At 41.3% G+C, this 16,110-nt stretch overlaps 3 protein-coding genes across 17 annotated transcripts in view; 2 read left to right on the top strand and 1 right to left on the bottom strand.

Annotated features, from left to right (window-relative positions):
- The window catches only part of SLC4A7 (solute carrier family 4 member 7), a 105,441-nt gene extending 98,572 nt beyond the window's left edge, over positions 1–6,869 (bottom strand). For 2 of the 12 annotated variants that reach the window (XM_070577402.1, XM_070577406.1), the window contains exon 1: positions 6,542–6,864. In XM_070577402.1, the coding sequence (XP_070433503.1) occupies positions 6,542–6,601 (60 nt within the window). In that variant the 5' untranslated portion in view covers positions 6,602–6,864. Of the gene's footprint in view, positions 1–6,541 lie in introns of all 12 variants that reach the window. The other 10 variants (XM_070577398.1, XM_070577408.1, XM_070577400.1 and 7 more) reach the window with 7 other exon arrangements.
- The window catches only part of LOC139076185 (actin nucleation-promoting factor WASL-like), a 60,660-nt gene continuing 50,626 nt past the window's right edge, over positions 6,077–16,110 (top strand). For all 4 annotated transcript variants that reach the window (XM_070577414.1, XM_070577413.1, XM_070577412.1 and 1 more), the window contains exon 1: positions 6,077–6,557. In XM_070577414.1, the coding sequence (XP_070433515.1) occupies positions 6,221–6,557 (337 nt within the window). In that variant the 5' untranslated portion in view covers positions 6,077–6,220. The remainder of the gene's footprint in view (positions 6,558–16,110) is intronic.
- LOC139076186 (forkhead box protein D1-like) lies at positions 6,722–8,249 on the top strand. The gene is made up of 2 exons (XM_070577415.1): positions 6,722–7,168; positions 8,042–8,249. The coding sequence occupies exons 1-2, from the start codon at positions 6,834–6,836 to the stop codon at positions 8,052–8,054; spliced, it is 348 nt and encodes a 115-aa protein (XP_070433516.1). The 5' UTR covers positions 6,722–6,833; the 3' UTR covers positions 8,055–8,249.

Here is a 16,110-nt window from a genome sequence, read left to right as displayed (position 1 = left end):
AGTTATACATCATGAATCTCCAGAAAGTATAGCATGCGACCTTCCTCAAACTTATTTGGCTACAAAATGGTTCTTTGGCAAAACATCCTAGAGATGTAGCATTCTGCAAAACAAACTTTAGCAAATACTGGATGGATGTAATAATTATTGTTATCTGAATAAAAGACTATGAACTTTTAAGAAGATATGAAACTAAGCTGAGCTTAGTTTTAGACTAGGCATAACCAAGCTGTTTCTTGGATTATAAACCCCTTTGAGATCTGAATGTAAAGCGATTTGACCCTCTACTGGAAAGAAGGCATACAAGCATAAAATTTTTCAGTTTCTGGGGAATCACATACCCCTGAGGCCCATCCACAGTCCCTATGTTCCTGTCTATTTTAGAAGCAATTTTAAAAACACAGTGCTATACTATCTATGGCACCATTAATACTCCAAATGCTAAGACAGAACCCAGAGTGCTTTTCATGCAAAACTAATGAAAAAACAGCAGAGAATTCACCAGGAGGTGTACCCTAGTGCCAAGCGAACAAAGCATTCTCAAAGGGATCATGTTTAACAATCAATGATACCAAGCAAAGTGAATTACATTAAATAACTGTGGGAATTGTAGTCTGATTTTTACACAGGTGTCTCTCATTTTAAATAAATCAATTAGACTCTTACAGGATTAAGGAAGTTGGTCTTTAATTCATTTTATACAATATGAAGTCTTAACATTTAGGATTTTTAGAACGCAATACATTTCACGTTAGACGGCAGTATCTACTAGAAATACAATTCTGCTGCATGTTTGAATGTGACAATGTGAATGCCCAAGAGAAAGGGAAAAAAGTCTGAGTTTTAAATGTAGATGAAAGAATCCCCAATGATGATTATAGTCTAGCAGGGGAAATTATTAGGAGAGAAGAGATATTAAATTGAAAAGGTGACAGATGCAGGCTACCACTTCTGGTTTTGGGGGTGGTACCCTACAAAAGGGCATTCAGAAGCGAGGGCCAGTGGGGGCTGAAGCCCAGCTCAGGCTTCTCTCATCAAGCCTTGTGCTAAAGTTTGAATCTGCCTAGAGAGGGCGTCTGTTGTAATTCAGACAAAGGCAGCCCTGAACTCCATTCTTCCCTCCCTTCCCTGACACAATTCCCCGCACCCCCAAACCCCATCTACCAATGGCAAATATTAAAAATTGCTAAAATTTTAAAAACGAAAATTTGTTTTCTAGATGAAGATAATATCCCGGTGGCCAAAGTATAATAGAATGGAAATTTCTAATTTAAATTCTTATCAAAAAATTGTTTCTTCAGAGGACCTTTTTTTTTTTTTTTAACAGAAACATCTCCAATACTACTATGGAACTCAACGGGAAGAGAGTCTACTAAATATAAATTTGCTTTATTCGTATTTTTTGTTGAATACTTCAATTCCTAAGATAAGAGGAGTTTTGCATAAGTACTTTCAGTATTTTTCCAGAATAAAGACTACTATTTTAGCAGAAACATTCTATATGTCAAAGAACATGCACTAAACACAAATGCACCAAGTGCTAATTATATGTTATGGCAAATTATGAGGGGAAAAAAGATTCTAAGTATCATCCTTGCCCTTCTCATGCTCCTTTGAGAAACCATTCCACACTCCCTCCTATAACAGAGTACAGTTGGCATTCCCTATCAGCGGATTCAACCAGCTGGACGGAAAGGCCTTTGATGGTTGCATCTGTACTCAACATGTACAGACTTTTTTTCTTGTCATAATTCCCTAAACAATCCAGTATAACAGCCATTTACAAAGCATTTACATTGTATTAGGTATCATAAGTAATCTAGAGACGACTTAAAGCACCTATATGGGAGGATGTATGTAGGTTATATGCAAATACTACCCCTTTGTACATAGAGACTAGAGCATCCAGATTTGGACATCTGTGGGGGTCTAGGAACCAAGCCCCAGGGATACCGAGGGACGACTGTACAGGCATCTCGCACCTGTGAACTCATTTAAGGGTATATCCACTTCCCAAGCTCCTAATCAGAGATGATACAACTCAACAACCTCTCTACATTCGGCAAGCAGACAAAAAAGAAGCAAGACAGTCCTGGAATCCAGAGAGAATGGACGATTCTATACTGCCTGACATGCGAAAAGAATGAGAACCAAATGACATTAGTCTCCTTAGCATTCTTTACCAAAAAAGGATATCAAAATATTAAAGCATCTTTTCTATTTCATTATGAAAGGCGGATTGTGTCTTACCCTTCACTTTGATACTGTCCCCAAAAAACTGCTTAAATAAACATTAAAATCCAAACCATGGCTTGGGAAAAATTATAGTATTTTTAAAAATCCTCTTTGGAGGCAATTTGAAAAATCTGCTTAAAATAGCCAAACTAGAACCTTTCTGGACTGGCATATCAGGCTCCAGATAAAAATGCAAATCTATGTCATAATCACATTCTCTTCCTAAACCAAGCACTGAAAAAAAGTCTTTGGCCACTCTCATAGCAGTCATTTAAAAATGTCCAGCCCATGGAAGCAATCACTAATTTGGAAATCCAGCACTACACCTGTCCGCTAGCCCTGTGTCCCTAGGAAGACTGTTAACAGTTGCACTGCTAAACATTATCATGACGCTATGCCAACCACAGATCCCTTCACTATTTATTATTATAATTACAAATAATTGTGAAAGTCTCCCCAAGTCATAAAATGCAATGAGTATCACTCAACAAAATACACAAGTTGTCTGCTAAACAAAAACAGAGGCAAACTTCATTGTAAGCTAGAATGTTGGAATAGGTACCTGCTTTGTACAGAAATCAAAAACTCTCTCATTCAAAAAGGGGCTTAGAGGGCTGGCCCGGTGGCACAGCGGTTAAGTTCGCACATTCCGATTCTCAGTGGCCCGGGGTTTGCCGGTTCAGATCGAGGGTGCAGACATGGCACCGCTAGGCAAAAAGCCATGCTGTGGTAGGCATCCCACATATAAAGTAGAGGAAGATGGGCATGGATGTTAGCTCAGGGCCAGTCTTCCTCAGCAAAAAGAGGAGGATTGGCAGTAGTTAGCTCAGAGCTAATCTTCCTTTAAAAAAAAACAAAAAGGGGGTTAAAGTGGTGGGGACTAATTGCACCTTTACATATTCAAACACTGATCTTTATTAGTGATACACCCTTACTGCAAAATTGAAAATATCGTATGCATAAAAAGTGATAACTAAAGAAGAATCCATAACCAATACGAGAAAGCTATAATATAAATCAAAAGCCACACTAACTAATCTATATAACATTAACCCTATGAATCACCTGTATGCTCCTTCATATAAATGGCCCATTTTGTCAGCTGCAGATCCTATCAACTTTAAGATTATATCTGTGGTAAAACACAGTTAAGAAAGAAGGGGAAGGAAAGAAGAAAAACAACCCATTACAGGATGTTGACAAGTATAACTACCAGGGTTTTAGAATATATTGGTTAGCACCCCACATACTACTAAAAATAATACAGCAGGTTCCTCCAACACCAGGTTACTTTCGATTTTAACAAGTAACAGAAACCTGGTGTAACAAAATACTCTAATTTTCATACCCTAAGCTCTCTTAGGAAAAAAACCTGTGTACTTCCCAGTCTTAATTACCAGATAAAGTAATTTTCAATCCAACTCAATTGTCCTACAGTTTCATTTGGACAGAAGACAGATTTGCTGTCTCTCCCTTTATTACAACTCCACAGATTGTGGCCCAGATGCCAACTATAAGGCAAAAAGGTAACTAAAATCCTGATAATATGCCTGGGGTGCACATTATCTCTAGGACTATCAACACTCAACCAGAGATCCCCGAAGAATTCTTACTCACCTACCAAAGAACTTTCTATTTGCCAACCACCACTAACTTCATACTGGGTTGTTAATATCTTTCACTTATTCTAATTACTTTTTTAAGTATTTCTAAGACTCATGAAAATGTTTTAACTGGCATTCACACAGGGAATCAGCAGGAATACAGATGCTATCACTGTGTTCACTACACACGCCAAAATAAACTCGGAGAGGTTAGGACTCGGTCTACCTTGTCTGCCTGTAGCCCCAGTGTGTGGTACCTAGGCGATACTTAATAAGCATCCGTAAAATGAATGAAATCATAGAACAAAATCCATGGAACAGCCTCAAAATTTCAAGGGTAACAGAATTGTGTTAAATCATGTATAGCTTAAAGGAAAGAAGAACATTTGCCCAAACTTGGGAACCTTCTAAACAGTGCTATTTGTTGTAAGAGGATTTAACTGACACCAGAAAATAAGACTAAGTCCAAATCAATTGTAAGAGAGACCTACACTGATGAGTTTTTGTAAGGAAGCAAACAAAAATTGCATTTTTAATAAGATAAACGACTTTTCTCTATCTCCATGATCAATGAAAATTACATAATTTTAGAAGAAACCTTAGAGCCTCAATTACGAAACAGATGGGCTCCAGTCTCAGAATAATATAAACTGCCACCAATTTATTCAAAAATTTGTGCATAATTACAAACCCAAGAGAACATTTTATGAATATTAATTTTATTCTACTTTTTTGGCTATGCTAAGCAGTCAGCTGTGAGTGAGAGAAAAGTTATGACATATCATAATCATCCATTTGTATGACTTTCATTAGCAGGGGAAAATGGCTGAGGAAAGATTTAACTTTGTCAACGCCAACAGTTCCTCTCTTCCCAGTTTTCAAGCCATGCTCTTCTCTACTACTTAAACCTAGTTTTCCTGTTCTCCCATTCTATTTTTAAACTGTATGATAGCCTACTGTATTTGATTTCTATACTGATTTGACTACAGTAGCCAAGTCTTATCTTCCCCAAGATTTAGGAGGTACACCCTTCCAAAGTGCTCCCCTGCCAAACCATTAATAACAGTGTTTGATAATTCCTTTGTCATCTGTCTGCTTCACTTGAATGTAAATTCTACTAGAGCAGAGCTGGTTCTGCCTTGTTGGACACTGTAGAAGAGACTCTAAGTAAGTGTTATTACAATGAATGAATGAATGATTTGCGAGGCAATGGCAGTATCATATGCTTCTTCTAGCTAAGCAGGCAATATCTGAGAGCACAGCATGGTTTCCACCAGCTTTATGAAAACTTGGACCCTCTTTACTGCTCTGAATTGAAATTTTACAAATAATAAACTTAAGAACAGACAACACTGCACGTGATACACACTAGCAGAGAAGGTGCTAAAAAACACCTCCAAAGTAGATTTTATTCAAAGGCCACAGAAAGAATTACAGAAGATTCCTCAGGACAGGTTTCCAGAATTCCATTACCATCGCTGCGAATGATCTTCCCAAAAACCACTGCTAAATGACTTCATGTCTAGAGACTCAATTTTTTCCTCCATGTTTTGAGAATTTATAGGTGAACATCCTAAAACAATGAATGACTACTCTCCAGGGCCTTATAACAATCTTGAAAAAGATGCGGAGAGGGGGAGTTTAATGAAAATTATTGAACAAAAACACGTGAAAAGCTATTTTCCTGTTACTTGTGAAAGACTGGAAAATTTTCACTCCAGAGTTAAGAACTGGAAGTAGGAAAATTTATAACACCTCCATGCCCCTTGAGTCACGAACTTACCAAGGGAGAAGAGAATCACAACTGTAGGGACACATGTGTTCTGCGTGAACGCAAGAAGTCACTTTTCTTGAGCATGAGCCGCCCGTCCAGCATCCCACATGGGAACACTGGCCTTCTGAAAGCCAACCCACAGTCCCCTCTAACCCTGAAGCCAAAGCCAGGCTCACCGGGAAAGGCGAAAAAAGGAGCAGCACGGAGGACCCGGACACCTTCCTCCTTCTACTTGGCCTGCGGCAGGCTACTCCTCCGGTTCTCGCCAAAAGAGGAGGAGGCGGACCAGGCAGAGTCAGCAGCGAAAAGAAGCCTTGGCCGCAAAGGAAAGCGGCTTGTCCACGCGGCCGGAGAACTCACCGAACAAAGCACAGCGCGGAGCGGGTGGGGAGACGGGAAAGAAGGGGGCAGATTCAGCCCAGCTCTTCACCACTGCCCGGGGCTAGAGACAGGTGGAGCCGCGCTCCTCCTTAGGGGGAGAAGAAAGATGGGTTTTCGAGGGGCTAATCTGAACTCCAGCGCCCAGGCAACCGGAACCGAGACCCCGGCTGGGGAGAACGCCTGGGAATAAGGGAAGCAAGCACTGCGGAAAGAAAGAAAGGAAAAGATGGTCGGAGTCACGGGGAGCGGCCCCCTCCGGGGGGCCCAGGGTCCGGTCCGAGCCGTGCCGAGGATGTCGGCGCCGAGGGATGCCCGCGGCGCGCTGCCGGCTGCCCCAACTGGGGCCTCCTCGGCGCCGCCGCCGCCCGCCCCCTCGCACCCGCGCCCGGGGCGGCCACACAAAGGGGACGGCGAGGCGCGCCGGGCGCTGGAGGGGCCCCGGGCCCGGGACGAGGTGGCCGGACCGCTACGCCCGCCGCGCCCCCGCCTTTGTCTGCCTGGCTCTGCGCCCCCCGCCGAGGAGCCCCACCGACCGCGGCGCCCTCACCCTTCTCGTTACCCGGGTGAGTAGCGGTCTCATCTGCTCGCCGGCCCCATCCGCCTCCATGGCCCGCTGGCCACCCCGCGGCGGCCGCTACGGTGCTGCCCCGCGCGGTCCGCCCGCCGCCGCCGCCGCCGCCGCCGCCGAGACCCGGGCGCGCGAGGGGAAACGAGCGTGCGTCCGTGCGCGAGGCGCGGGCGCGCGTGGGGGAGCCGGGCACACGGGGCGCGGGGCGCGCGTGTGCGCGCGGCGGCCGCGGGGCTGGCTCTCGCAGGGCAGCGAGGCCGCGGTGTGGAACATGGAGGCGAGAACTGAGAGAGCGGGAGAACGGGGCGGGGGAGGAGGAGGGAGCCGCGTAGGAGCTCGGGGCGGGGCCGCAGGCCATGACGCGCGCGGCGCCCGGCCCCCGCCCCGACACGCCCCTCGTCACGCCTCCTCGCACCACGCCCCCTGCCAGTTTGGCACCGCCAGTCTCCTCAGCGCCCCCGCAGGCCCCGCCGCGGGGCCAGCCGGAGGTGGGGCGGGAGGGAGGCGGGACGGGCATTTGTCCCAGCCAATCGGCGGCTCCCGGAGTCCCTCGCGCACTCCCCCCCAGCCGCCTCTTCAGGAGGCCCCGCCCCTCTTTGTAAAATCGTAAGTGACTGAGACTAAGTGTGTAACTCATTTTTTAGGTCGGAGTTTCCCCTGAAGTTCGGAAGTGGGTTGGAGGTCACCACTGCCCCTAGCGCTTAACCAGGTTCTTTAAAGGCAGGAGGGAAAGAGGACGCCACCTTTTTAAAGGACGCTTAAGGGAACCCCAAAGGAACTAACGGGTCTTCACGACTCCTACAAGTTTTCTTCTCTCAGTTCAGTAAGCATGAACCCCAAGTCGGGGCTGTGAAAGACGGAGTACCCCTGACCAGGTATCCTCGTGTGCTTGCCCCCTTGATGGGACACAAGGGCAGCTCCCTCCCTCTTGAGTTCACCCTCTACGCCGCCTGTCAGATATCCCCAGCTCCAACTGGAGGTGATGATAGTACACAGGGTCATTGAAGGATTAAATGACTTTCTATCCATAAACGTGCCTGCACACATAGCGTGCTTATTATAGGCATTATTGTTAACAGTGTTGTTTTGCATGTTTAATAAAGATAAAAAGGGTTAGTTGAGAAAAGCTAAGTTAGTGCTATGGAAGGAAACTTTGTATTACAGTCGGTCTGGAGAGTACATCCTATCCATTTCCAATAGGATATTAATAAAACCCTTTGTCAGAAATAGATAGATAAGGATGCTGGATGACTCGTTCCTGGTCTGGGTCCTAGTCCTCTTTGGTTCTAAACTTCCCAGAGAGCTACTTAGAGGCTGGCATACATTATTCATTTGTATAAGAGCAAATGTGCTTCTATTAATAATGGCTACCATTTAAAGAGGCCTAAATTAGAGACTATGACGTTTTGCAAACATGCTTCTTCTCTAATCCTCACAACACAACAAAACAAAACATGTTTTATTATCTCCCTTTTACAGACGAGGAAGCTGAGGCTCTCAGAGATGACTGGTTTTAGGTCCCAGTTCGTGGAACTGCTCTTTCTATTGCACTATTCATTCTAATGCTTCAGTAAAGAAAGTTGAACAAGGAAATAAGGAAAAAAAAGGAAAAGATGAAACAAGATGAAAGGGAAAGAATACGGAGAAAGAGGGGAATTGGAATAAAATTTTTAAAATGCTTCCTAAAGTGGTTTAAAGCATCAATCACTGTGCCCATACCATCACTCTCTAAGGCAAATATGATTTATATTGGAGAATTCCTTCTGAGCTCTCTTACATTGCAGCTCCCCTACCATAACACTATAATTATTATATACAGAACACCTTCTATCCCCTTTCTCTGCTTTGTTTTTCTATATAGCATTTATCCTCTTTTAACATTTTATATATTTTACACTTTATTGTGCTTATTGTCTGTACACACACACTTATGTGTGCTCCATGTTAGCTCCATGCAGCAGTGATTTTTTGGTCTGCTTTGTTTGTTGTTATATTCCTAGCATGCCTAGAAGAGTGCATAACCCTTGTAAGCTCTCAGTACCTGTGTTAACTGAATGCATGTGGGGGAATGGGAGGGGAGAGAGCAACATCCTTTTAAGACCTAAGAGCAGGGGCCGGCCTGGTGGCCAAGTGGTTAAGTTTGCACGCTTGTCTGCAGTGGCCCACGGCTTCGCCGGTTTGGATCCTGGGCGCAGACAAGACACCGCTGGTAAGGCCACGTTGAGGCGGCGTCCCACATGCCACAACTAGAAGGACCTGCAGCTAAGATATACAACTATGTACTGGGGGAATTGGGGGAGATAAAGCAGGAAAAAAAAAAGATTGGCAAGAGTTGTTAGCTCAGGTGCCAATCTTACAAAAAAAAAAAAAAAAAAACACCTAAGAGCATCCTGAGTAATAAATGGCTGAGGCTGTGGCCAAAGTAGTAACAGGAACAAGCTAGGAGCCAAGACATTTGGTGCCAGAGTTGAAGGAGCTAAGTCGTCAACTTCAAGAAGGGCTTAAAAGTATATGCTCGGGAGACCGTGCTAAAAAATGAATCTCTCTCCATTCATCTTGCAAAAAGAAAGAAATAGGCCTTTGGTTTAGTTAGTCCAAAATTTTTTTTGTTTTTTGACAGATTTTATTTTTTTTCCTTTTTCTCCCCAAAGCCCCCCAGTACATAGTTGTATATTCCTAGTTGTGGGTCCTTCTAGTTGTGGCATGTGGGACGCCGCCTCAGCATGGCTTGTTGAGTGGTACCGTGTCCGTGCCCAGGATTCGAACCATCGAAACACTGGGCCCCCCACAATTACTTTTTGAGTGACTTCCGTGTTGCCAGGCACTTTTTCCACTCCTCACTTTATCCCAACTGCTAGAAAAATAATGTTGTAAAGATCTGAATTATAGAATTTATTGCTCTCAATTGCCCACTTAATTCAGGCTCAGCTAGGGTTCATCCTGAGGTGATAGTTGTAGTGAGTAAAGAAGATAATGTGTTAAAATTGGTTTCATGCAAATGGAGATGGCTATAAAATGTTCCAAGATGCTGAAAGGCAAATTGTTCTCTTAAGTATTTTAAATATTCATCCAAAATGTAGCACTGGGAACCATTTGCTGAACAAAGGTGAATGTGAACCTAAATTCATCACTTACAATGAACTGGTAGCACCTAAAATTGATGACATTTAGCTGTATCCCAAATTCAGGACACTTCCCAGGTTTCTGGAACAGTAGGTAATACTAGTAGGGACTTGAATACAAACTCTTGGCAAGATCTTCATCCTGAGAAGCGAATAATCTTCTCTCAACAGTTCTCTATGAGCCAGGGCATATTTTGTAAAGACAAATAGCAGCTTCTTTGTCATTTTGAAAAGCCTGGAACCATCCTTAACCTTTTGCAAAGGATCCTTTAACAATTATGTATCTCTTCATTGCCTCTTCTTGGTCATAGTTGAAATTTAAATGCTCCCAATCATCTGACTTTATAAGGAAAACTAAAATCCTTGGAATGGTGTTTATAAGAGCACCAGGGCAGCCTCAATAGGGGAAAGACAAAAGGAAAATGATTGAAAAGATTGTTGCTCTTTATTTCTGTAGGCTAGGCCTACAGATAAATTTCTTTAAAAAAAAGAAAGAAAGAAAAAACAGACTTGGTCCCTGATCTCATGGAATTCAGAATGGAAGACACTGATATATAAACAAATGCCAGCAATGCAATGTGTATAGCTCTAATACAGTCGTGGGAACTCGATGAAGGAGAATAGAATGACTTTCACTAGGGATGGAAGGGAATGGGGGCTGCCAGCTGTGGGAAAAGGACATCTATGCAGGTGTTTGACAAAGCTACAGAGACATACAGTAGATTTAAACTGAGTCATGACTGATAGTGGTATAACTGGGGAGGAGGAAGAGAAGGGCATTACAGGCAGAGATAACAGCAAGATCAACAGCATAGATCTGAAGAAGCAGGGCTAACCACTGGGGAAGCATTCCCAGGCTCTGGAGGCAAACTGCCTGGGGCTCATTCCCTTTGTGCTAGTTTTTGAGTCTTTAGGCTAGTGACCTCACCTTGCCAGCCTCCTTTTTAAAACTGTAAATTGGGATAATAGTGGTACTCTCCTCATGGGTTTGCAATGAAGATTAAAAGAGAGCATCGAGCACAGCACCTAAATATAAGAAATACTCATTACATGTATATTATTATTATCTGTTTGGGAAACCAGGAAGTGGGAAAAAGGTGGGCTCAAACTCATACAAGAGGTAGGGCCTTATATACCAGGCTCCTGAGAAGCTTACAATGAACACTAAGGAAATTGGACTTTTTTCTATGTGCAATTGCAGACTCACCATCAGAGGGTATTAAGGAGGGAAGTGATATGACTATGTTATAAAGACAACCATGTGAAAGAATGAAAAGGAGAAATGCCAAGAGCAAGATCGGTTCGAACTGCACTCCTTAATACAGTGACTACTTTGTACTGGAAATATGGCTAATCTTAATTGAGATGTGCTGCAAGTTTAATGGATTTGAAACACATGCAAAAAAAAAAGGAATCTTGTTAATAATCATATATTGATTACATGTTGAAATCATATATTGATTACATATTGATAATATTTTGGATATATTGCTAAAACAAACATTATTAAAATTCATTTCACCTATTTCTTCACCCTTTTTAATGTGGCTACTAGAAAATTTGAAATTACATATATGGCTCACAGTATATTTCTATTGGATGGCCCTGGGTTACAAAGCATGGACTAAGGCAATGACAAAGGAAATAGAAAGTGTAAGTCATATGCAAGAGATAGTTTGGAAGCAAAATTGATGGAACATAGTGATTCCTTAGATATAGAAGCTGCAGGAGGAAAAATCAAAGATGACCCCATGTCCATGGCTCAGGGACATCCAGCTGGAGATGGATACACATGTCTGGAACTGAAAGCTGAGCTCTGAGCTAGAGGTATATAGTCCAAGCAACTTGTCTTCACTTAAGCAACAAAATCTCAGGCCAGTATCCTCCCAGACACTTTGAGAGGCTGTTATTACTGGAAGAGTCATCCAGAGAGAGGGAGAGAGGGATACAGATCACTAAGATCAAGCCAAATATGCCTTGAAGTCTATATGTACATATACAGTTCACCTACAGTGTAACACTACCACCATTCTTCTGAGTACCTCTTCCTTTTCTTTTCTTTTCTTTTTTTTAAAGATTGGCACCTGAGCTAACATCTGTTGCCAATCTTCTTCTTTTTTTTTTTCTTTTTTCTCCCCAAAGCCCCCTGGTATATAGTTGTATATTATAGTTGTGAGTGCGTGCCTCTGGTTCTGCTATGTGGGCTGTTGCCTCAGCATGGCCTGATGAGCAGTGCCATGTCTGACAGAACCCTGTGCTGCCAAAGGGGAGTGTGAGAACTTAACGGCTCGGCCACAGGCTGGCCCTGGATACCTCTTCCTTGATAGGGATACTTACCCTTTAAGACTTAAAAAGCAATTTAAGGGAGAAAATATTTGCAGATGAGACATCTGATAAAGGACTGTTATCCAAAATAAAGAATTCTTGAAACTCAACAATAAGAAAACAAACACCCAATTAAAAAATGAACCAAAGACCTGAACAGATACCACACCAAAGATGATATACAAATGGCAGTTAAGCATATGAAAAGATGCTTCACATCATATGTCATCAGGGAAATGCACATTAAAACAACAATGAGATACCACTATACACCTATTAGAGTGGCCAAAATCTGGAACACTGACAACACCAAATGCTGGTAAGCATGTGGAACCCACAGAAACTCTCCTTCATTGCTGGTGGGAATGCAAGATGATGCAGCCACTTTAGAAGACAGTTTGGTGGTTTCTTACAAAACTAAACTTACTCTTACCGTACGATCCAGCAATTGTGCTCCTTGGTATTTACCCGAAGGAGCTGAAAACTTAAGTCCACACACAAACCTGCACAAGGATGTGTATAGCAGCTTTATTTGGAACTGCCAAAACTTTGAAACAACCAAGATGTCCTTCAGTAGGTAAACGGATAAAAAAACTGTGGTACATCCAGACAATGGAATATTATTCAACACTAAAAAGAAATGAGTTATCAAACCATGAAAAGACAAAGAAAAACCTTAAATGCATATTACTAAGTGAAAAAAGCCAATCTGAAAAGGCAGCATACCGTATGATTACAATTATATTACATTCCAGAAAAAAAAATCCTGACCGCCCCGCACCCCTGGCAACCTCTGATCTTTTACTATCTTAATAGTTTTGCTTTTTCCAGAATGTAATATAATTGTAATCATATGATATGTAGCCTTTTCAGATTGGCTGATATTTGATTTATCCTTACCCACACATCTTTAGAGATAACCTATTTGAAAGAATCCTGAATTGGTATTTCAAAAATTTCCTTTTTATCATATTTCCCAGTGTACTATCTGATCCACAAGGTTCTCACTTAAGTGAAATAGAAAATTTTTTATATCCCAATAATACAAAATAGCACGTTAACTTGAAATACCAAGATAATTTAAGCCAAGCATTTTCTTTGGTTTCAGTTTCATAGATAATTATATCAGTCCTTCCCCATTACTTTATATGTATAGATACAAGCTCATTAAATTTGATAATTAATGGAGGTATTTTAAAGAAAGAAATATAGTCCCACTCCTGAGTATTTACCCAAGAGAAATAAAACTTAGGTTCACAGAAAAAACCTATACACAAGTGTTCATAGTAACTTTATTCATAATGGCCCAAGTGAAAACAATGCTAATGTCGTTTATGAATAAATTATGAATAATGAGTGTTATAGATAAATGAGAGTGATGGATAAACAAATTATGGTACATCCATACAATGTAATACCAATCTGAAAAAAAAAGAAAAAACTACCGACACAAACAACAGTGTAGATGAATCCAAAATGAATTTTGCTAAAGTGAAAGAAGCCAGCCTCAAAAGGCTACATTCCGTCTGATTCCTTTTATATGACATTCTTGAGAAAAGCAAAAGAGATAGAAAACAAATTAGTGGTTGCCAGGATTTGGGGCTCGGGGTTGGGTATCGAATACAAAGAGGCATAAGGGAACTTTTTGGGGTGATAGAACTGCTCTATTTCTTGATCATGGTGGTAGTTACACAACTGTATGTATGCATTTGTCAAAACTCAGTATTGTACACTAAAAAGGATGAATTTTATGTAATATGTATGTAAATAATACCTCAATAAACCTGACATAAAGCAAAAAGAAACATATATGCAATATATTATGTGTATATACACACACATTTTAAAATCTGGGATTAGTGGATTGTTTTTCCATCAACTTGACTTTATGTATTTACTATCATACAGTAATTCTATGTTGTTGTGCTTTAAAAGAGTATATCACAGCATCCTTAATAAAATAATAATTTTAGACCTTCAATGGATCCTTTTCAATTATTTTGGTTTCTTGCCCATACATGCACATACACATTCAGAAGGAACTACACTTATTGAAACTGAAGACTGTGAGCACTATCATGGTCAAACAACACAGCAAATTAGGAAGGGCCTGGAACTGCATTCTGGACTGGCTAACACTCAGTTCACCATTTCTTTAACAATGCTGACTTTTTCTGAGTCAATTTCAAGTCATTGGTCACCATCTAGTTTGCTCAGGCATTGACTAGAATTGCTGTAATCTACCGAGTAACAGGTGGCAAGTGAATACAGTAGTTCTCCTTATGCATGCTTTTCCCAGGTTTCAGTTACCCACGATTAACCACAGGCAACCACAGTCCAAAGATATTAAATGGAAAATTCCAGAAATAAACAATTCATAAATTTTAAATTGCGGGCCATTCTGAGTAGCGTGCTGAACCAACCAGCTCCATCTTACTCAGGACCTGATTCATCCCTTTGTCCAACATATCCACACTGTTTACAGTACCCACACGTTAGTCACTCAGTAACCTGTTCACTTATCAAATTGACTGTGGCACTATCGCAGTGCTTGTGTTCCAGCAACACTTGTTTTACTTAATAATGGCCCCAAAGCACAGGAGTAGTGATGCTGGCAGTTCTGATATGCCAAAGAGAAGCAGTAAAGTGCTTCCTTAAAGTGAAAAGGTGAAAGTTCTCCACTTAATAAAGAAAGAAAAAAAATCGTATTCTGAGGTTGCTAAGATCTACAGTAACTTTTATTACAGTATGTTGTTATAATTGTTCTGTTATTATTCATTGCTATTAATTTCTTACTCTGCCTAATTTATAAATTAAACTTTATTATATGTGTGTATGTATAGGAAAAAACAGTATATGTAGACTGTCTGAGATTTCAAGTGTGCCCTGGGGGTCTTGGAAAGCATCCCCGATGGGTAAAAGGAGACTACTGTACAGAATAGTGTACATTGGGGCTCAGAGATATACCAGCAAACTTCTTTTAAAGATTGTCACGCATTTTGATTTAGGCAATGTTCTTTAAAGTTGGAGTCCATTTTGGTCGCACCTAGGTACACACCTGGGTGTGGTTTACGTTTTGAGTGCTTTCCAAAAACTGTTCCTCTTAGTACTTAGGCTAGGGCAGCATTAGAAAGATCCCTGTTGCTCTCTTATTTTTCTTCTCAGAACCTCTCTTTATATATAGTTAACTTTCAATAAACATTTACCTCTTTTATGAAAGTGATCCCTGCAACTGGGTCATGACTGGACAGCAATGAGTTTTGTAGAAGAACACATCTGAACTAAAGGGAAATCTAAAATCTCAAGGCGCCATTCTGAGAAACATAGACTAAGACATAGACTTTTAGGGAGCTAGAGATGAAAGAAAACATTGCTTGTTGTGAAATCAAAATTCTCATAAGAAAGTGTTACCATGCATTAATGTTACAATAAGTGTTTGAATTGGTTTAGATGATCTTGGAATATTCATAATCATTCCATTTTAAGATAATCTAAAACTGACAAGAAAAAGGCGACTTGGGTTCTGCATGACGTTGGACATGTTACTTATTGACTCTGGACTTCTGTATCCTCATCTGTAAAATGGGGATAATCAAGGCCATAATCCCTTATCCTCAATTGCAAACTCCATGTATCTCTGAAAAACTAATGGCTTTTCATAACTCATTTGGCTACAAAAACTTGAACTGACATGAGGCTCTTGATAGTCTTTATCTCCTTATTGTGAATATCCATATGTCTCATTGCTGAAATGTTAATGTGTCTGATAACAAGATGTTGTCCCAGACTCTGTTGGGGGTGTAACATACATACATGCGTAGCATAACATACATAACTGGCATTATAACACCTGTCTACATTCTGAAAAATGATGAAATCTAAAATATCTGCCCCTAAAGAGTTCAAATAAAGGGTCACAGACCTGTGATATTTGTTCTGTTTATTTCAAAGATGTTGCAAAGACCAAATAAAGCAAAACAGAAGAGAATACTTGGCAAAATAAAGGGTGATGTACCTACTTTAACCATAGGGAGCCCTGAGGATCCTACTTTCCAGAACTCCCTTGGTGCGGAGGCTCCCTCCTCCTGCTAGAAGCACCTT

Source organism: Equus przewalskii, chromosome 15 (genome assembly GCF_037783145.1).
Source record: "Equus przewalskii isolate Varuska chromosome 15, EquPr2, whole genome shotgun sequence".
Classification (NCBI taxonomy): domain Eukaryota; kingdom Metazoa; phylum Chordata; class Mammalia; order Perissodactyla; family Equidae; genus Equus; species Equus przewalskii.
The sequence above is the reverse complement of the archived record's forward strand: the minus strand, read 5'-3'. Positions and strand labels throughout refer to the sequence as shown.